Genomic DNA, 22328 nt, shown 5'->3' on the forward strand with positions numbered 1-22328 from the left:
TACTATGTCAGGAGAAATGCAGCAATCTAATGCATGAACCGTTTGCTTGTCAGTGGCTTTTAATAATTTGATTTTAAGCAACATCTAAAGCCAGCAGCAGCCAATGAAGTGGGGAAGAAAGCACAAAATATTCACTGTTGCAACATAGTGACCAAGAGGGAGGGAAGCACAGTATCCTTACTGTCAGGCAACTGATGGAAGGCAGCACCAGGCACTCTTGGTCATCATACACCAGCAGTGTGCTTTTAAGGTGCTGCATGATTGCCCACTGCCTTGGAGACCTCCAACAGATACCCCACTGATAAAGATATAAGCACCTCTCCCTCTTGACTGCTGATCAGTGGCAGCAGACATTTACTGCTTTCCATTCCACCTCACCAGCCCACTACTTGCCCAGATCCCATATATTTTCATACTATGCAAGTCACATCTAGATTGTTGCTACTGTACCTGGCCCCAATAATCACAAGGTAATCAAGTAAGCGGGGACAGCTCTTCTTCCTCTGCACCATGGTCACGTCTCCTTCACTATGTCATCTCAATAAATTCCTCCTTCATTGGTCCAGCTAGCTTCAGATGTCTGCCTTTGAAAGAGAATGCACATGAAAATTGTCACATCAACCTAAAATCAAGAGATATTAAATTCAAGGTCACATTCACATTCACTTTGATCATAAGCAGCGCTCTGTATATAATCAGCAGATTTATCACAAAACAGCTTTATCCAAGCAAGGCATTCACACTTCCAACATCTCGACCAGGGGTGGGAAACTTTTTTCAACCCAAGGATCAAATTCCAATCTGGGAAAGCTCTTGGGGCCCACATAACCAAGAGCAGATTAGCTGGGGCCAAAATGTGGTTCTTATATATTTAAAGCCCACTCAGAAACAAGTAGGACAAGCCTCTGCAGGTCTACTCATAAATAAGCAGGAATTAAGCACATAGCAGCAATTTCAAATTGCATCCATATACCAAGCCTCTGCATGCCTACTTAGAGGAAAGCATGAGTATCATGTCTAATTACAAGTAAGTAGGAAAAGCCACAGATGTAAGCAGGACTGAATCATTCAGCAGTTTCTTCCCCAGGCCCTGCACCCTCACCCCAGCAGGGAAAAGGAGGTTTGCTTCACTGCATTATAAACATCATCAGCTAAAACACGTTCCCATAGTCAGAGGTGAAATTTATCCTGAAAGCAAACAATTTCATTATTAAAAAATATTCAGTACAATTGGGCTCATAACCTGCATGTCTTCCTGAATCAGTCCTGGCTGCCTTGAATCTTCTATCATCCAGTTTCATAGGATGACCCCAGACCCCAGATTCTAGTATTATGATGAAAGAGAGGGATGTTTTTCTCCCTATCCACTTTCTCCATACCAAGAGCGTCATTATAGAAGGCGCACATGGGCATGGGCCCCGGATCTTCAGAGCTGTGCCCTGAATCTTTTGAGCTGTCTTAATAGCCTTTTTTTTTTTTAACATTTTCCCATTGACTTGCATTGGAAAACAGAAACGGCCATAACATTTTTAGTTTGTATGATAAATACATGAAATCTGGAGACCTGGTAGCCCCCATGGAGCTGATTGAACCTGCCAAATGTCAAGTGGTTAGATCCAATGACTTTTGTGCTAGTCACCAGTAAAACTTCCTTTTTTCAAGAAAATCTGTCAAAGCAAAGAACTATAATTTTTTTGTGCTTCCATGTAAGTGCATGGAATTTGGGGACCTGGCAGCCCCTGTGGAGCTGACTGAACCTGCCAAATTTCAGACAGTTAGGTCCAGTGGCTTTTGTGCTAGCCATACATAAAGTTTCCTTTTCTCAAAGACTAAAACAAAAAGTAAAAACTGTCAAGCCACACGGGGGATTAGAGATCTTAATCAGAAGGTGTTTAAGGTGACCATTAGGTGGGCCCTATCCCTAATATCTGGTGTAGGTTTTTTTGAAGTGCAAATAGTACTTTTCTTTTGTCTCTCCTGAATCTGCCACTATTCAGCTTCACTGGATGACCTGAGGCTCCTCGTTAAGGGAAGAAAAAAGTTAAACATCTCTTCAGCTGCAATACACATTACTTGGGGAAAAGTCACACTGCATTCAGCTTATTTATTTCACTGCTCCACTTTCACTACTCCATATAATTGTATAAACCTCCCCCTTATTTGCCTTTCTTCTAAATTAAATAACCCAAACATTGAAGGCTTTCCTTATAGAGTAGTGATTGCACCCCACTCTCAATCACCCCACAGTGATTGGAGACTGCTGGGTTAAAAGTTCAGCCCTATTGGCAGCTAGATGTCACTTGCCAAGGCTCAGTTCCTCCCTCCCAACTCATCCTCTCCCCCTCCGAATCTTAAGGAAATTGTAACATTTCCCACAGAGGCAGTCTGGGCTTCAGAATTGTCTGGGCTCTGAATTGGACTGATCCAACCCACTTCAGACAGACCAATTTGGTCCAAATAACCCTGCTTCAATTTGGAATTTGGATCCGAAGCAGTGCACAGCCCTACTTAATACAAGCCTGCTTCTTCCCTCTGAGCTCAGTAGCCTTGCTGTTACTAGGACTTAGGACTCACACCCTCGGCAAACCAGTAGAGACTCCAGTGTGAATGAACCAGTCTTTTAAACTAGAGGGGAGACCACCACCTTTCCTTCCACAGTCTGCTCATTGTTTTTTCTCTCTCTCCCTACTTTTCTGCTCTTACATGCCCACTGTTGGGAGTTTGCTTGCCATGAAATTTTGAAGAGGGGGAAGGAAGAGAAGAAAGACCTCCATGTGAAATACTGGTATTTTACACAGCATCTGATTTTGCTGTCCCAAACTGGAACCTTTGCCTTCTGCAGAAGTTTAGTAGCTTCAGTATAGCAAAGGATCCAATCAGCCTCCACAAACTTTTTCTCCCCCTCCACTTTAATTTCTCCTAAATAGCTGTATGTGTCAAGGGCTCCTTGGAGGCCTCTCTCAGTCTAATCCAGTAGCCAAGTCCAGACACAGACAAAGGGATTCTTTTCAAAGCTTTATTCCTCTTTTACAACTTAACAACTCTACTGTTAGCAACTAGATATGAGCAGCAGAGTACCTATGCCCTAAGTTGGAACAGTTGGTCCCCGTTTGAAAGGGAATCGCTGGCAGACCCTGAACTTAAGGGCTAGGGAGAGTCCCTCCCCTTTTCCCTTGGATCCTCTGGGCGCAACCGTTGTTTGCGCGCCAACCGGGCACTACGCCTCCTTTCCGCACCCTCCATTTGGCGCCGCTCTCTGCGTCGGTGACGCGCGTCCAACAAGTCTGCTTCCCGCGCTCTGTCACTCCCAGGACTGCTATCTAAGCTAGGAATGCCGGTGGGAGGAATCTCCGTCAGCTGTTGGCCCTGGGAAAGAGGAGCGCGCTCCTCTCCCAGGAGCGACTCCTCTTCCTCAGAATCAGAACTACTCTGGGATTCTATGGGCTCAGTGTCCACCCTGACAGTAGGACTAAAATTATTCCAAAAGGAGGGTTAGGACTATGTGGCATCATGATCAAGAAACTGCTGGGGTTTTTAGACAGGTTCTAGTTTTTAAAAAGCTAGAAAAAAAACCCCAGCCACCTCATCTCATAAAGTTCATTTAAGTACGTGCAATCCTTACAAACCCTCCACAGCCTCCTAAATTCCTCTGAAGTACTACCTCTCTGAAAGGAGCCACTTAGCTTGGGAATTCTCTCTACCCCTGCCCCCCTGCATTTCCAATCATCATTCTGCTTTTATTCTTCCCTTTCCTATCCTGTTCTTTCTTTCTCGTCTTTATTCCACCCAGAGCATATCTTCAGGAATTCTTAAAGAGAGTTCTCTTCATAGGCAAAAGAAGTTCTGAATTGTATTTGACTTATACAAACAGACAAGCAGGTTTGTTTTTCTCCTTCCCACTCAAGCCTTTGAGAAAAGTGGGTGAACATGGTTTCAGAAAAATAAATTTGGGGCTGTTTTGTCAGTTGCCATTATCCACCAATAGGAAGGGCTGTAGCTCAGTGGCAGAGCACATGTTTGGCATGCAGAAGGTCCCAGGTTCAATCCCCAGCATCTCCAGGTAGGGCTAGGAAAGAATCCTGTCTGAAACCCTGGAGAGACACTGCTGCCAGTCACTGTCAGCAATACTGTCAGCTAGATGGACCAACATTCTGACTCAGGAGAAGGCAGCTTCCTATGTTCCTATGAACAGAAAGCTTTAATAAAAATAGGAGTTTTTGGTCTGTTTTTTCAGTGGAGGGGAATCATAGAATAGTAGGGTTGGAAGGGGCCTACAAGGCCATCGAGTCCAACCCCCTGCTCAATGCAGGAATCCAAGTCAGAGCATCCCTGACAAATGGCTGTCCAGCCTCGTCTTCAAGGCCTCCAGTGTGGGAGAGCCCACCACCTCCCCAGGTAATTGGTTCCATTGTCGTATTGCTCTTACACTCAGGAAGTTTTTCCTGATGTTCAGCCAGAATCTGGCTTCCTGTAACTTGAGCCCATTATTCCGTGTCCTGCACTCTGGGATGATCAAGAAGAGATCCTGGCCTTCTTCTCTGTGACAACCTTTCCAGTACTTGAAGAGTGCTATCATATCTCCCCTCAGTCTTCTCTTCTCAAGGCTAAACATGGCCAGTTCTTTCAGTCTCTCTTCATAGGGCTTTGTTTCCAGTCCCCTGATCATCTTTGTTGCCCTCCTCTGAACCCTCTCCAGTTTGTCTGCATCCTTCTTAAAGTGTGGTGCCCAGAACTGGTCACAGTACTCCAGATGAGGCCTAACCGGTGCTGAGTAGAGGGGAACTAGTACTTCCCGGGATTTGGAAGCTATGCTTCTATTAATGCAGCCCAAAAGAGCATTTGCCTTTTTTGCAGCCACATCACATTGTTGGCTCATATTCAGCTTGTGATCAACAACAATTCCAAGATCTTTCTCGCTTGTATATCTCGCTTGGGAGATATATACTGCTCATTTATACAATCCTTTGTATGCCTACTCAGAAGCCCCATTATGTTTAATGAGGCTTACCCTCAGGAAAGTGTGCATAGGATTCCAGCATAAGTTACTTTTGCAGGGAATCTGCACCCTGATGTTCTGCAGGCTTACTCAGAAATAAGTCCTGAGTTGTGAGCATGGTACTGCAGGCGTAATATGGTGCCTACCCAATTCCAGTCTAATGAATTGACTACTCTTTCAGCTCAGTCCTATGCATGTTTTGTCGTGTGTGTTTTTCATTTTCCGTGAACTCTAGCTTCAGTGGTGAGGGAAAGGCACTTAGTACATGCTCAGAGTTTCTCCATACCTTAGCCCTAGTTTTGAAAACAGACTCATTGACTGAATCCTGGTGAAGTCTTGGCACAAAATGAAGTTATGGGCGGAAAGATACAATGAGAGCTTGTGCATAACAAGGAGGAGGTAGAGGAGATTTGCACAAAACAAGACATCTGTTTTTATGAAGAGTTGCTGGAGGATTGTAGGATGAGGGATGGTTGCATGGAGGGGAATAGAATTGGTAGGGAGAGAATATAAGTGCTCAGTGGTGAAAGAAAAGCATTCTGCATATGCTCAGAGGCACCTTATATTTAAGAACATAAGAAGAACCATGCTACATCAGACCAAGGCCCATCTAGCCCAGCATTCTGTTCACACAGTGGCCAACTACCTGCTCAGTGGCCAACAAGCAGGATATGAGTGCAAAAGCACCCGCGCACCCATGTTCCCCTGCTGCTAACATTGGTGAAATATAAATTGTTGTTGTTGTTGTTCAGTCGTTAAGTTGTGTCCGACTCTTCGTGACCTCATGGACCATAGCACACCAGGCCTTCCTGTCCTCTGCTCTCTCCCAGAGCGTGCTCAAGTTCATATTCATTGCATCGGTGGTGCTATCTAGCCATCTCATCCTCTGCCATCCCCTTCTCCTGTTGCCTTCAGTCTTTCCCAGCATCAGGGTCTTTTCCAGGGAGTTTTCTCTTCGCATTAGGTGGCCAAAATATTTGAGCTTCAGCTTCAGGATCTGTCCTTCCAATGTGCAGTCAGGGTTGATTTCCTTTAGGATGGACTGATTTGACCTCCTTGCAGTCCAGGGGACTCGTAAGAGTCTTCTCCAGCACCACAGTTCAAAAGCATCAATTCTTCGGCGCTCAGCCTTCCTTACAGTCCAGCTCTCACAGCCATACGTTACTACTGGGAAAACCATAGCTTTGATTATACGAACCTTGGTCGGCAAGGTGATGTCTCTGCTTCTTACTATGCTGTCTAGGTTTGCCTTAGCTTTCCTCCCAAGGAGCAAGCGTCTTTTAATTTCATGGCTACAGTCACTGTCTGCGGTGATCTTGGAGCCCAAGAAAATAACATCTGTCACTGCTTCCATTTCTTCCCCTTCTATATGCCAGGAAGTGATGGAGCCAGATGCCATGTTCTTAGGTTTTTTAATGTTGAGTTTCAAACCAGCTTTTGCACTCTCCTCTTTCACCCTCAACAAGAGGCTCTTTAGATCCTCTTCACTTTCTGCCATTAGGGTGGTATCGCCTGAGTATCTGAGGTTGTTGAGAATTCTCCTGGCAATCTTAATTCCAACCTATGATTCATCCAACCTGGCGTTTCTCATGATGTACTCTGCACATATTCGCTACCGAGCATGAGCAGCGGTAGATTTCATGGCTCCTCGGTCTGTTTGTTTGTTTTAAATTTCAATTGTTTTAAATTGTCACAATGTGTTTTAAGTTTTAATTTGCCAGTTTAAACCTCTATTATTGTAGTGCACGCCAGACAACTGTAATGTTTTGGCTGCCCTAAAGGTTTAATCTGTTCAAGTTTTTACCAGCTATGAGGAGGCAATGCGAGAGCTCTCAGTGTTTGGACTATGTTTTGAATTCTTCTGATAAAGTCCTTACATACACACACAAGCCATAGAAGCATATGTGAACGCCTGCCTCATTGTTTTGCCAATTTTGCTGACTTCTGTAAGCATTTATCAAGTGGAGGAGCTTGCGGAGTGGTGCTACCTGATTTTTCTATCCTCTGTTTGCAATGTGTAGTAAGAAAAAGAGACAGAGAGACCAACTAGAGTCTCCAACTTTCCCTGTTTCAAAACAATCTAAAATTGATAGCTTCATGCTCAGTAGCTCTGATACCCCTGGAGGACTCCCAATCCTTACTACTAATCGATATTCAATCCTGGCCTCCCCTTTGGGGGAAAATGATGAGTCCCAGGAAGGAAAAATTGAGGACTCCCAGGAATGGAGAAATGAGAAACAGGCAACTACCGGGATGAAGCCTGAAGATATGAACAAGGCAATTATTGATACCATGGCAGAACAGTGCTTGTTAATTTTTAAAACTCTAATTAATATTTTTGGGACAATTGGAGCTATAAATGATAAACTAATTCCTATCACTGGATATACAAAACAACTTGATGAGATTATACAACTTCTCAAGGATCAGGATACCAGAACAAAACAAGACGTGAATCCAGAAGTAAATCAGAAAGACATGACACTTCCAGTTTTACAACCTGTACAGGCTTTGGTTCCTTCAACTGTATCCCAGCGTTCGAATTCCTTGAACCTTGCAGACTGTGGAGAACTTGTAGAACTGAAGAATTGGGACTTTAAGGGGAACTTAATTTTAGTCCCAGACCAAGTGGCCTTTGAAATATCACCATTATCAAATGGGGTTCTGCCTAGTTGGTGGGGGGAAAACTGAGTTGTGTATAATCTTAATGCATTGTTGAACTTAAGAATTCATATAAGAAATATTAGATCTGTACACACACTTCCAGGCTCTCTGTATTTACAGAGATGTATAATAACTTTTAACTCACCAATGTTGGTTAAAGAAATCTTTGCTGCGAGGTTCCAACTGGGTAAATATGGAGTAAGAGCTAGAAGGGTCTTTAAAACTTATTCATTAACACCACTATTTAAGCAGATATCTAGAAGGAAACCCATAAATCAGTATGCCCCAGAAGCAAGTCGACTACATAATGTTCTAGAGCAGTCTAACACTGAAATGCTCATTGATTTTACAACTCAGGAGACAGATGTTGGGACCATTGATATAGAGTCCACTGATCAGGGCCTTCAGAGAACAAACTTTAGGTCTTTATGTCCCTCTAGTCCCCCACTCAAAAATGATGTTTTGTTAGACACTGAAATTCTCTTAACCAATACTGCAATTAATTCTTATATTGACAACTTTCAGTTGATACCACAAAAAAACAGAAAACAGTGGTAGCTGAAATCAACACTACAGTAGTCCCAATAGCAAATAATTCTCAAAGGAAACACATGATCCAGAACTCCACTTCCCGCTTAAATGGTGCCATGCAGCTTGACCCCTCAATAGATCAAATTACATTAGATTGTTCCTCCTGACAAAATAAGGCTTTGGGGAGTTCACTTAAGTGTGTCTCCTGGAACATCTCTGGATGGTCTAATAAAAGGGCAGATGGTTCATTCAGAAGGTACCTTAGATCTTTTGATATCATATTCCTACAGGAAACATGGTGCACGGGGGAAATTCTTCTGAGTAATTACAAAACCTATGAAGTCCCTGCAAGTATCCCCAGAGGCATGGGACACCCATGGGGGGGATTAGCCTGTTGTATATCAACTTCATTGAAAGGCGAAAGCTATCTCATCAGTAATTTGGAGTCCTGGGCTTTGGCTATATTTTTCAAAATTAATTTAACATCATATATCATGGTAAATGTATACATTCCTCCTTGGAAATCAACTCATCACAGCAAAAATGTTTGGGAAAGCCTTACAGATTACATACTTGGCCTGCAGACCCAACTATCTGGAGCTCATTTGATATTAGTTGGTGATTTTAATGCCCGGATTGGCCCAAACTGGAATGCAATAGAGCCAGTCTCCTATTTTTCCCTGGATGACTTCCCACTGATAAAGGATAGACAGTCAAAGGATCACACGATTAACACCCAAGGGAAGCAGTTTATTCAAATGATCTTTCAATCTGGACTTCTCATTCTGAATGGCTCTCTGTCCGAGGATTTGACAGGGGAATTTACCTTTATCAACCATCTTGGGGCTAGTGTAATTGATTATATTGCAGTTCCTCCAGCTGTGTTTGGGCTGATTACGCTCTTCAGAGTAGATTCATATCCATGTAGTGATCACCAACCACTGATTGTCCAGTTAGAATGTTTTAAAAAATGCCCAGGCAAATCAAGAAAATAGGCTCCCAGTCCCAAGCACGAGGGTTGCAACATACCATCGTAAATGGGCAAATGTGAATTTAAATGCTTTGGAACGCTTATGGCATTCTGAGAATGTACAACTCTTGCTGAATACCCTGTCCTCTTCCAAAGAGACGGAAGTAGTACTAGAATGTTATGCCCAGATTATAGCAGCAGTCGAACCTCTCTTATTTTGGAAAGGCCAGTCAAAGAACCAGAGGCCAAAAGTGGGTAATCCATGGTTTGACATGGACTGTAGGAAACCTAAGCAGGAAATTAAAAGACAAGATAAACTCCTAAGAGACAGAGGTATAGTCCCTTTACCACAGTCCTATTTGGCACTGCGTAAATTATATAAAAATACAATTAAAGAAAAAAAGCAAGAGCATGCTAGGTTGCAATGGGTGGAACTAGCATCAGCACTCGAAAGAAATGATAGACCTAGATTTCGGCACCTTACTTCAGACTTAAGATACTCTGGGACTCCATCCATTGACTCTGTTATTACAACACATGAATGGGAACGACACTTCCATTCCCTCTTTCATGATGAGATGGCCTGTCTTCCCCCATTGCAGGAGGAAGACCCAGAATCATCTAGTTGGCTCCCAGTCACCTGTGAGGAAATAGCTATGCTGATACGGAAGTTGAAGCACGGAAAGGCCCCCAGAAGGAGTGGCATTTCACCAGATTTCTTGATCGATTATCCTCATTGGTGGATCCCAATGTTAGCAACCTTATTTACACTTATTGATAGAACTGGGAAATTTCCCCAAGATTGGGCAGTAGCTATTGTAGTGCCTATTTATAAAAAGGGCAATCGGTCAGACCCTAAGAATTATCGCCCTATAAGTCTACTGGATGTTATAAGTAAGCTGTATGCAAGACATCTTTTAGATAAGCTGGAAAATTGGGTGCTCAGGGAGAATCTCCTTGTTGAAGAACAAGCAGGCTTCCGATGTGGCAGATCTACAGTAGACCATTGTTTTCTACTAAAATATTTGGCTGGGAAATATACATCTCCCCCTTATCACTCACTTTTTGCTGCATTTGTAGACCTTCGAGCAGCCTTTGATTCTATATCTAGACCTCGCCTTTTGCAGAAGCTTACACTTTTAAATATGGATTATAAATTGCTCAGGAGAATACAGGGGCTGTATGAGAATTCTATCTTGCGTGTGAGAGAGTCTTCAGGTGATCTTTCAGGCCCCATTATTGTTAACAAAGGAGTGCGCCAGGGATATTTGCTTGCACCTCTTTTATTCAATCTATATCTTAATGATATGGTTCCCTACTTATCTAATCCAGACTTCTTCCCACCTCTTTTAAAAGACAGGAATATTTCAGTGTTATTATATGCAGATGATGCTGTTCTCCTGTCATACACCCAGGTGGGGATGCATAGGCTTTTAAGAGCCCTAAGCTCATATTGTGTGAGAGAAGCCCTTCAGGTCAACTACGAAAAAACTAAAATCTTAGTCTTTGGCAAAAGGAGGAAAAAATACCGATGGCAGCTGGATAACCATCTGCTTGATCAGGTCAACAAATATAAATACCTAGGAGTGACATTTCAAAGTTCAGGATCTTGGTCAGAGCACTTGAATGCAATAGCCCTGACAACTAATGTAACTAGTAATGCCATTCTTCGTTTTGCTGCTGGACCAGGTGGTAAGATGGTGGCCCCTTTAATAGAGCTATACAAGGGCAAATTACTTCCCCAAATATTATATGGGGCACCTGCCTGGACCCATGCTAACATTGCTTCATTGGAGTCAGTGCAGCATACATTTCTATCCAGAGTACTCGGGGTTCCCAGATCCACTTCTAAGGCCATTGTCCGACTAGAAACAGCTTGTCACTCAGTGGGAATGCTTGTTCAAAAAGCTGCCACTTTCTTCTGGTTAAAGATAGTGTTCCAACTGGCTTCCCCCTTGGTCTTATTAGCATATGAAGCTATGGGAAGGGGCTCATGGGCAGACAAGATAACCACATCTATCTCTGAGTTGGGCTTTTCACAATCATATTTGCTTGCAAGGGGCTATGATAGAGCTAGGGATGAAATTTCAGAGAGGTTACAGGATGTTGATATTCAAACAACAATGGCTGTTGCTGCTGAAAGTCGCTCTAACAAGATCTATAAAAGCATCATGACCTCTCCGGGGAAGGCTCCCCCGTATTTGATTTCCATCACCTCACATGAATTGAGATGGCTCATGACTAGGTGTAGACTGAACTCACTCCAATTGATGGAGGTGAAGGCACGTTATAGGATCCATCATGGCATGAGTGCAGATTGCCCAGCTGGTTGCCCCAAGGTAGAGGACATGGTACACTTTCTAGCAGAATGCCCATTGTACATCGATTTGAGGAAGCAATACCTTGAGCCCCTATTAGCTGCGCTTGAGGATACTTCCGGTGCAAGAATAATTCAATTATTATTAGCTGGAACAGATCATTATACATCATATAGGACTGCTAAGTTTGTCAGTGGAGCCCTGGAGAGGCGAAAGTCATTGACTGTTATAAAAAAAAACCTAAATCCGTAAACATGGTAATAATATTCTGGCAGATATTGTTTTAGGATTTTAAAATGTTTTTAACTTGCTCTTGTTAGTTATTTTATTAATAATTTGTACTTTGGTTTCCCTTTTGGGTTGATGTGAGAATTCTATTTGTTTTGTGTGTGGATGGCCTGATTGGCTAAAAAGCAATAAACTGTATACTATTCGCTACCAGGTCAGGTTAAAGGTTTTACTCATCTACAAACCCCTAAACAACTTGAGACCAGGATACCTGAGAGAGTGCCTTCTCTCTTGCCAACCTGCCCAGTCACTAAGGTCATCGGAGGGCTTGCTCCTGGTGGTTCCACATGGACCTATGGCCCAATTGGAGTCTACCAGGAGAGGAGCCTTCAGCATGATGGCCCCCTTTCTTTTGAATACCCTGCCCCTGGAGGACAGGCAGGCACTGTGTTGTTTCCAGCGCCTCCTGAAAGTAGCACTGTTCCAGGAGGCATTCCTTAATTGACCAGTTATGGTTTTTACTGGCTTTGTGTTTTTAAACAAGTGTAATTTTTATGTGGTGTTTTAATCTTTTTATGCTGTGACTGTTTTAGCTTTTATGTTCACCACTCCGAAATTTGTTCTAGATGTGGAGCAGTACATAAATATTGTAAATAAATAAATAAATAAATAAATGCGTGTGCCTAATTTATACACACACACACGCGCGTGTGTAAATAAATAAATAAATTTAGCCAGTACCTGTAGGAGAGCCACCATCCAAGAAGAGGGAGTGCCTGCTGCTTGCTGCTGCGGCCACCACCACCACCACCACCCTTCCTGTGGGCTTCTGCCAGGCAGACCGCCACTCCCTGCAAGAGCAGGCCCCCAGGTATTGAGCCAGCTGCTGCTGACTGTTGCCACCTGCTCCTCTGGGAGGGACCATATAAGCTGGCTGGCTGACTGAGTGGTTTGGGAGTATATTGGTAATACTGGTATATATTATTTTGATTTTTGTTTAACTGTTGGTGGGGGGTGGGTCTTGGGGTTTTGTGTGTGTGTTTTTAGGGGTGGGTAGCCTGCCTGATAGGCGGAAGCAAGAGGGTATGTGTCCACCTGACGGAGGCAGTGAGGGGAGTGTTGGGGGCCAGACTATACAGAGGCTGGGGGGCAGGCACTGGCGGAGCGCTAGGGGCAGGCCATGCCAGGTAAGGGGAACAAGGGAGAGATGTGTAATATCTGTCTCCTGTTCTGGGCCTGTCCACAGCCAAAGGATGGCTGGGGGAGGTGTGATTCCATCTTCTGGCCTTTGTTTGCTGCTCTGCAATGCCACATCACTCACCCATGACATGATCCTGGATGAGGGTGCGGACCTGGCATGTATTACGGATACCTGGCTGGCTGAGGCCGCTGCTCCAATTCTGGCGACCATGTGTCCAGCCGGGTTTTCATATGCACAGCAGCTGAGGGCTGGGGATCAGGGAGGGGGAGTGGCTGTTATCTACCGGGAGTCCTTGGTCTTCACCAGACCCCTTCTCGGGGAGACCAAGGTTGCTGAGTGCATGTACTGGAGGTTGGCCTGAAGGGCAGTCTGGGGATTCTGCTCGTGTACCGTCCATCTCGCTGCATGACTGATTCCCTGGCTGAGGTGCTTGAGGTGGTCTCTGATGTGCGTGTACAGTCCCCTAACTTATTGGTGTTGGGGGACTTCAATGTACATTCAGAGGCCATCCTCACGGGGCCGCCTCGGGACTTCATGGAGACCATGGCTTCCTGGGAGCTGTACCCTATTCTAACTGGGCCCACCCATGTAGCCAGTCATGCACTAGGCCTTGTATTTGTTTCTGGAGAAGCGGGGAGTGATCTGGAATTCGGGGGTATATTCACCCCCCCCTTGTCATGGTCAGATCGCTATCTGGTGATGTTGGACTTCTTGGTTCCACAACCCCTCCGCAGGGGTGGAGGACCCATTAAAATGGTCTGCCCCAGGCGTCTTATGGATCCAAATGGATTCCTGAACGCGCTTGGGGATTCTCTGGACCATGCAAACGGCCACTCGGTTTAGGGCCTGGTGGGTGGCTGGAATGCTGCAATCACTGGGGCATTAGATCGGGTGACTCCGAAATGCCCTCTCCCCCTGAACAGCGTTCAAACTTCACCATGGTTTAATCTGCGGTTATGAGCCCTGAAACAGGAGGCGAGACAGCTAGAGCGCTGGTAGCAGAAGTCTCACTCCGAAGGTGATCAGACATGGGCTAGAGCTGTATCTTCAGTCTATAACATGGCGATGAAGGCAGCAAAAAAGGAATACTATGCTGCCTCTATCGTGTCTGCAGAGTGCTGTCCCAGGAGCCTGTTCCAAGTGGTCCGGAGCCTGGTCGGTCCAGTTGCTCCGGAACCGCTGGAGCATTCGAAGACCTCCTGTGAGGCCTTGGCAAGGCACTTTGCAGATAAAATTGATTGGATTAGGAGTGTTATTCCGTGCGCCGTGGATACAGTTAGCGAGCGAGAGGCAGCCTGTGGCAAACCGGTTTTGTGGGATCGGTTCCAGCTCCTTCCTTCTGATGAAGTGGACAAGGTGCTCTCATCTGTAAAGCTGACCACCTGCTTACTTGATCCTTGCCCACCTTGGCTCATTATGAGCTGCAGAGAGGGACTGGGTGAGGGGATCAGGGTGGTGGTGAATGCCTCCCTTGAGGAGGGAGTGATGCCATCAGCTCTCAAGGAGGCAGTGATAAGACCACTCTTAAAGAAGCCCTCCTTGGATCCCCAAGTTTTGAACAACTTTCGCCCAGTTTGGAATCTGCCATTTTGGGGCAAGGTGATTGAGCGGGTGGTGGTGATGCAGTTGAAGGCACACTTGGAAGAAGCCGATTATCTAGACCCATTTCAGTCAGGCTTCAGGCCTGGGCATGGGACAGAAATGGCCTTGGTCGCTTTGGCGGATGATAGGAGGAGGGCTTTGGATAGGGGTGAATGCTCCTTCCTTGTTCTCCTCAACCTCTCAGCGGCTTTTGATACCGTTGACCACGGTATCCTCTTGGACCGCCTGGAGAGGATGGGCATTGGAGACATCATATTACGGTGGTTCCAGTCCTTCTTCTCTGGCAGGTGCCAGAGGGTAGCACTGGGAGAGGAGGTGTCGGACCCGTGGCCGCTCACGTGTGGGGTGCCACAGGGTTCCATCCTCTCCCCGATGCTATTTAACATCTATGTGAAGCCGCTGGGGGCTATCATCAGGAGGTTTGGGGTGTGGTGTCATCAGTATGCGGATGACACGCAGCTCTCATTCAAATCTTCACCAGGGTTGGCCGTGGAATCCCTGTCTAAATGTCTGGAGACGATGAGTGGCTGGATGGGGAGGAATAAGCTGAAGCTGAACCCTGACAAGACCGAGGTACTTCTGGTGAGAGACAAGAGTAGGTTGGGGGATGTTGACCTGGTGTTGAATGGGGTACGGCTACCCTTGAAAGACCAGCTCTGCAGCCTGGGGATCATTTTGGACTCCCAGCTGTCCATGGAGGCTCAGGTGTCAGCTGTGAGCCGGACAGCGTTGTACCAACTCCATCTGATAACGGCGGCTGTGCCCCTACCTTCCCAACCATCTTCTCCCATTGGTAGTACATGCCCTGGTCTCCTGTTGTCTAGACTACTGTAATGCGCTCTACGTGGGGTTACCCTTGAAGATGGTTCAGAAGCTGCAGCTGGTGCAGAACACGGCAGCTCGCCTGATTAAAGGCAGCCACCAGCGTGATCACATCACTCCAGTGCTGAAGGAGTTGCACTGGTTACCAGTTGTTTTCCGGGCCAAATTCGAGATGTTGGTTTTGACCTTTAAAACCCTATGCAGTTCCGGCCCAGCCTATCTCAAGGAGCGCCTCCAGCAACACCAGACAGGCTGCTTAACAAGATCAGCCTTGGATGACCTTCTCTCTGCCCCATCAGCCAGGAGAGCTAGGCTGGTGAGGACGAAGGAGAAGGCCCTCTCTGTGGTGGCCACACTCTGTGGAACTCCCTCCCTAGGGAACTCCACCATGCCCCCTCTTTAATGAGCTTCCGCCACGCACTGAAAACTTGGTTATTCAGGCAGGCATTTGGGGTGGGTTAGGGTATTTTTAAATAATGTTTTAATGTATAATTTCACTGTTTTAAATTGTACCATTGTACATCGCCCATGGCAGCCGGGTGACAGGCCAGATGGGCGATTAAGAAATTTAATAAATAAATAAATTCGGGACATGCATTGAGTTCGAACTAAGATTGAAGCCCAAGCAGAATTGGGCAGATTTTATGTCTCAAAATAACGTATTTGTTTTAGTTTCATTAAGGGCTGCAGGAAGAGGAAGGGAGCATGGTTCAATGACTTACAGGCCCATCTTCTAATCCTAGGGCACATTTTACCATGGTCTCCTATCACTGTGCTTTAGGGAAGGGCAAGGATGCGACCCTGATATGGCCATTCTTCCAATGACAGTACATTTAACTATGAAACAGCCTTAAACTGGATTTCAAGCATCATAATTCCCTAGCCCCCTGCTCTTATCCTTCTAAAATTTTGCAGGTTACTTGGTAGGCGAACATCTCTAATAACTTGTGCATTTTCATACAAATTTACCCCAAAACTATTGTGGGGGGTGAAGAGAAGGGAAACCAAATCACTCCCTCTTCCAAAAAACTGGAAAAACTCCCCTTTCTCATGAACTGCTGCACCTATCCTTCCGAAACTTTGCTGGTTTCTTACTTAGGGACACCGCTAGGCTGTCTATAATTTTCACAACAATAGTCCATAAGGAACATATGGAGATAAGTATGTCCTCTTTTGGAGACCCTAAAAATATCAAGGCTACCCTTGCACAAAATCCCCTGGGGCTATCATTCTGCAGTTTAGCAGACAGATTGCCTCTGATGGGACAATGAATCTCAAAACTTTCATCAATTCTTCCAAGGAATAAAAAAAATATTGGCAGTTCCCTTTTAAAAAGTCAAAATATAAAGGCACATAGCACAAAAAGCTCTGCACCTATTTTTCTGACATTGGCCAGGTGTAATCCCCTCCTAAGGATCAAATAGGCATGCAACTATCATCCAGTTTTGACCAAGAGAAAACAGTTGGTGGCTTTTAAAAAAAAAATTCCCATGATAGTCAACAGAAAGCATAAAGACTCAGTTTTCTGAACTTTGATTCAGGTTTGGTACTGAGCTGAAGTGGACCGACTCCAAATTGGCCTGAGCAGAAGCAAGATGTTTTCCAAACTGCTGAATCAGGGTCTGAGTTGAAGAGGAGGATCAACGCACACTTCTAATGTATGCACGTATGTATCTACACACACAGTCGTGTGCACTGCCCCACTCTACACCCCCGCACTTTGACTCAGACATAAGCACATGCAAGTCTGTGTCATGAGCCTGTGCCCAGAACTTTTAAGAACCTAGCAATGCCCCTTGTGTCCCCCCTTACTTGCCTTTTTTCTAAGCCCCAAACTAAGATCACCACAACAGCACAATAAAGGTTTTTCAGCAGGACTTGTCAGGATGTTCTCTGATTATGCTATGTTGGAAGCTCAGATCTACCAAATGAGTGTGCTTGGGTAAGACATGAGAGCAGTCATGAAACAAGTATCCAGCTCTCTGGCTTAACTAAATCAAAATGTAAACAGAAACACTATGATCGCATAAGAGTCATAGCTTCAACAGTGCAATTTTGTGACCTATCTCATGTGCAGTTTCATATGTCAGCTGTTTAGTAGCATTACATGCAACCACATATGCTAGTACAGAATAGTTTTAGTCCTTAGAGGATGGCAATGTTCACAACAGACAAATAAGAAACTGAAGGGCATCATGGCTCAAAAATAGATTTTGGTGCCTTGAGAAAAGTAGCTGAACTGAGGAAAATGATATGTACATCGATATATTTGTTATACTAGGCAAGGAGGAAAGAAAAGGCATAACCTTCCAACTGGATATATGGTGTTTTCCCAGACCTAGCACTCACTTTTTGTGAACGTATATAACCTCATACATCAGCTAGAGGCCAAACAGCTTCAGTAGGGGCATTTGTCAGCAGAATCTTCAGCTTTAGATTTTCTTCCTCCCAGAATGAGGACAACCTCATTTATAAAGATTTTCATGGAACATAGTTAATACTACTTACCGTATAACAAGGCTAACTAACACATATTGTAAACTTCCATACAAATATGGGCTAATTAATCTGATTACAAGATTTATATAAAAAAAATATTTTTCTGCTTATGAAAGCCAAGTCAGATTATTGCCACTCAGGATTAACAGGAACAAGTATTCAATCTCCAGTTCCATCCATAAATATATTGCAATGTTGAGCATTGCTGAGGAGTTATAACTCAGAAGCATAGCATTTGACATGCAATGTTTCTGGTAAGAGAAGGTTCACCTAGGGAGCATAGTTATCATTTAACTTTCATCTAGTTACATTTCCAGTAGCTCCCAGTGTTATATCAAAGCGGCTTGAATACAGTGGAAGAAACTGCTGCTTTTATGTTATGTGTATTCAGATACTTTTACAGACTGAAGACAAGATATAAATCCACATTTTAATGTATTAATTCTATAACCAACATTTCGCAGATAAAAACAGGGATGCCCAGTATTTTTAGCACCACAATTTTTAACACTAAAGAGCACAGTTTGAGGGCACACTGAATTTCATTAATTGTGTAATTGTAATTAACACATCTTGCTTTTAAAAATTAAGTAATAGGACCGCAGCACAAGGGGTGGTAGTTAACCCTTTCCCCATGCTATAGTTGCAGCCCTGATTCCCACCACCATGCTGCTATCTAAGAACTAAACACATTGATTGCAATCAGCAGTTAATGCCATGTTTAGTTTGGTCTGAATACACCTAGTTTCTGGAGCAGGGGTGTTAGGAACAGTTTTCGAGGGGGAGGGGAGACAAACAGCCCAAGACTTTAAGGATGTTTAATTATCATCAACACCTACACTAATACCAATTAAAGACTTTCTATACTCATGCTTATATAGCTAACACCACACCAAGAGGGAGGTATCAGCAGACTCAAGATAATCCCAAGATTTGCAGGAGTATGAAAAAATCTTAATGGGAAAAAAAACCTAAGCAGGGATAACTCCAAAAAACAGCCCAGTGAAAACTCAGTGGCATGGAATGTTGACAGACTTTGAGAGAGAAAAAACACCTGACTGGGTGGGAGGAGTAATGGAATGGCGTGAAGGGAGCAGGGGAAGGAAAATCAATAAGAGGGGGAATATAATGGAGTGGCTGGACAAAGAAGGAAGAGACAGAGTAAAAAAGGGTAGATAAAACCTTCACAATGTCTAGATAGGGCATTTCTTGGTTCACAGTGAGAATCTATTTTAAATGTCTTCAGGGACAGATGTGACAGCTACCCATAGAAATCAGTGGAGAAATCATAGATTTTAATATAGTGGGACTGGGCACAAGTGGTCCACCCCATCCCTAGAAGAAAACTCAAAATGAGGGTAGAGGAGAGAAAAAAACAAAATGGAGAAAAAAGCTGGACACCTCACACTGCAGCATTTTGTTGGAGGGCCCCAGTTACAGAACATTTAATCCCAACGTGGATCTGGCTTCAGTCACTATAAAATGGCTGCAGCTCATATACTCAGCAATGTTTACTATCTTGATAGGCAACTATCTGGGGGGATATAGAGGAAGTTTTTTTTTCTTTAGACAACCAAGAAAGAAGAATCTGCATGGGTCTGGCCACAAGACTTAAAAAGGAAAAGGGATGTTGTTTTTGGTGAGGACTAGAAAAACATGGAGTGCCCTATATAATATGATATGATACTTAATAGATCAAAATGAACCTTGCCAGCCTGAATGAACCTGAAATGACAGACTTTGCACTAGATGGTGCCTTGGTGATTTTGCATATGTATTTGTATACATGTGGACTACCATCAACATGCATCCCCCCAATTTAACATCTAGACTTTGGGGAAGAGGAGCTGAAATCTCAGAAATCACAACACTGGTGAATGGATGCACATACTAACTTTTTTTTTTTAAGCGTTGCTTCCTCTCCCCAAAAGCCAAGCTAGGGACTACGTAAGGCAGTGACTTAAAAGGGGCAGTTTCCAGAAAACAGGAACTATTCCTGGGTCCCATCTACACAGGGGAGTTACTCCAGTTCTACTGTGCCTCACCAACAATGGTGGCAGATGACATTACCCCTGTCCCGCATCACTCATGGGTTTTTCTGCCCGAAAAGCTGCTTTTCGCAAAGTCTTTTTGTGCCAGATTTTCCCGTTGCAGCAGCTTCAGTGCAGTTTAGGAGTCTGTTTGACTTCTAATTGGCTTTGGCTGGGTGGAGCAGCACCGATAGGCAGAAGGGAAAGTTTCATCATGAAAGAGTGGACATGAGGAGAGGTGTTGGCTAAACATCTCTATTTGGAAGTAAGGTCCGCATAACTTTAATTATTTTTAAAGCTGATCGTCCCCAAATGACTCTTATTCCTGCCAAGAAAGGGTAGACATGAGGAGAGGTGTTTGTGAAACATGTCTACTCAGAAGTAACTCATTGTCTTCCATTGAACTTCAGTGAGCACAGGAGTGAGGAGAGGGGTGGAGAACAAGCCTCCGCTCATTCGCTGCCCCACACCTATGCAGTTGATGACATTCCGTTCTACTCGCAGGATTATGCCCACCCAACCCCAAACTAATGTGATTCCAGGTGCCCTTTGCCCCATGAGTTTTTTTTTTTTTTAAAGATGTGTACACCACTTTGCTGCCTACATGTCCCGCAGGAGGCGCAAACCTGAATTCATGAAAATCCAGATTTAAATGGAATTGCCTCAGAAAACATCCCCATGTAGATGGGGCCCTGGTAAATAGTGATTGTTGGAACATATATGTGAGAAGACTGCTCCACTAATATAGTTGCTACACTATAGTACAGTCTGAGGTACTGAAGTCCAGGGCCACTTTTACCTAATCAAGTTTATGTGAACTTGACTATAGATTCAAAGGCTTAGCTTGCTCAGAGATGCTCCAAGTTCAGCAAGGACAGTTAATACTAGTATTTGCAAATTAAAACAACAATATATATATATATATATATATATATATATATATATATCAGACTAGCAAGATAATGAGAATTTACAATAGGATGACTACAGTATAAACTATAGGCACAATATCAGACAGGGAGCCTGAGCATCTTTCAAGCAAAAGAAATGCTCTAAAAGGTCCAAGGTTGCAAACAAAATGACATCAAGATTAAAATCTGCATTTTAAGTACAGAATTCTGTTTGAAATAAGGCAGTAAATCCAATTTGAGCTGTTAAATGATGCACTTAACTAGTATGCACTGAACAGGAGACACAGACTGCAATCACTAATCCTCTTCCAATCAGAGCAGGGAAGGAACAGGGCTCATCAAAAATAAATGAAGCCTACAGAAATATTATAAGAGCACAGTTAAGAGGCCCAGACAAAAAGAGCACAGATGCCACACCACTTCTGGTAACTTTACAAATATCTTGCCTTGTCTTTGCAAAAGCAGCATAATGTCAACAGAAACACCCTCCAGCAAATACCAAATTCAGTTCTTTGCTCCACATGACACAGGAGAATTTCCTACAGAAGTGGCAATGATGCAGATTAAACAAAGACAGCTGTGTTCTTCGACACCGACACCGACCCATATGCAGATTCTATGAGCAGGATGACATGTAGCACAAGTAAATTGTATATGTCTCACACAGATGGAGGCTGCCATTTCTGCTGCCCTGGTGTACAGATTATGCTTATTGTTCCTTTAGTAAATGATTTGGTTAATATTGTCATACATACATACTTAGTACATGGTTTCTGCTTTCTTATAAAAGAATATGATTACAGCGTTTTTGTCAGCAAGTGGACTGGCCATGCAGCCTCCATGCATGCAGCAGCTGGATAACAGAAACCTCAGGTAATCTGATTCAGATTAGTCTCCATAGCAACTCAATTAGATCACAGCCCATCTGAACTATTTATAGCAGAACTGCAGCCTCCCTCTCCCACATGCACACACAAATCACTCAGCACCACCCACACTACAAACAAGATTCACCTGGGCACAATAGTTGCATTAAGACAGCAATTAAACATCATTTTCACTGTACCTAAGGCCTCTAGAGCAGCATGACATCTGCATCACACATTAAAACTTCCTAGCCAGAAGGGCTTTCCCCATGTATGGTAGAGTTATCTCTGACTTTGAACTAGAGTATCAACCACACAGGCTATTTACCTACAATCCACAACTTCCCTGCCACACATACATGCAGGCTTATTTCCCAGGGTTTCTGTATGTGTTCTCCAAAATGGTCTTCTAGGCACAGGGTCAAGAATTGCTTCCCATCACAACAATAAGCATCCAAAGTAAACAGTAAACTAATCTGCAAGTCTGACAGCATATGTTTCTAATGTATGCATCTATACACAGAGAATATGACTCCTCAGCACAATCCTGCACTCTACTTGTGTTTCAAAGCTAAACTTAAACAAGATAAAATTGCTAAGTTCCTCTTGACTGCCTCCTGCACACTACTTTCTGGGACTTAAGAGGTTAACTCTGATAGTGTGTGTTAGAACTGTTGCATCTATTATCAG

General features: G+C 44.0%; 1 protein-coding gene across 23 annotated transcripts in view; it reads right to left on the reverse strand.

Annotated features, from left to right (window-relative positions):
* MADD (MAP kinase activating death domain) overlaps nucleotides 1-22328 on the reverse strand; it is a 151070-nt gene that overhangs the window by 109036 nt on the left and 19706 nt on the right. For all 23 annotated transcript variants that reach the window (XM_084849462.1, XM_084849584.1, XM_084849565.1 and 20 more), the window contains exon 2: nucleotides 451-584. In XM_084849462.1, the coding sequence (XP_084705588.1) occupies nucleotides 451-512 (62 nt within the window). In that variant the 5' untranslated portion in view covers nucleotides 513-584. The remainder of the gene's footprint in view (nucleotides 1-450; nucleotides 585-22328) is intronic.

Source organism: Heloderma suspectum, chromosome 1, assembly GCF_057233095.1.
Source record: "Heloderma suspectum isolate Gila_16-S chromosome 1, 16-S_ref, whole genome shotgun sequence".
Lineage (NCBI taxonomy): Eukaryota > Metazoa > Chordata > Lepidosauria > Squamata > Helodermatidae > Heloderma > Heloderma suspectum.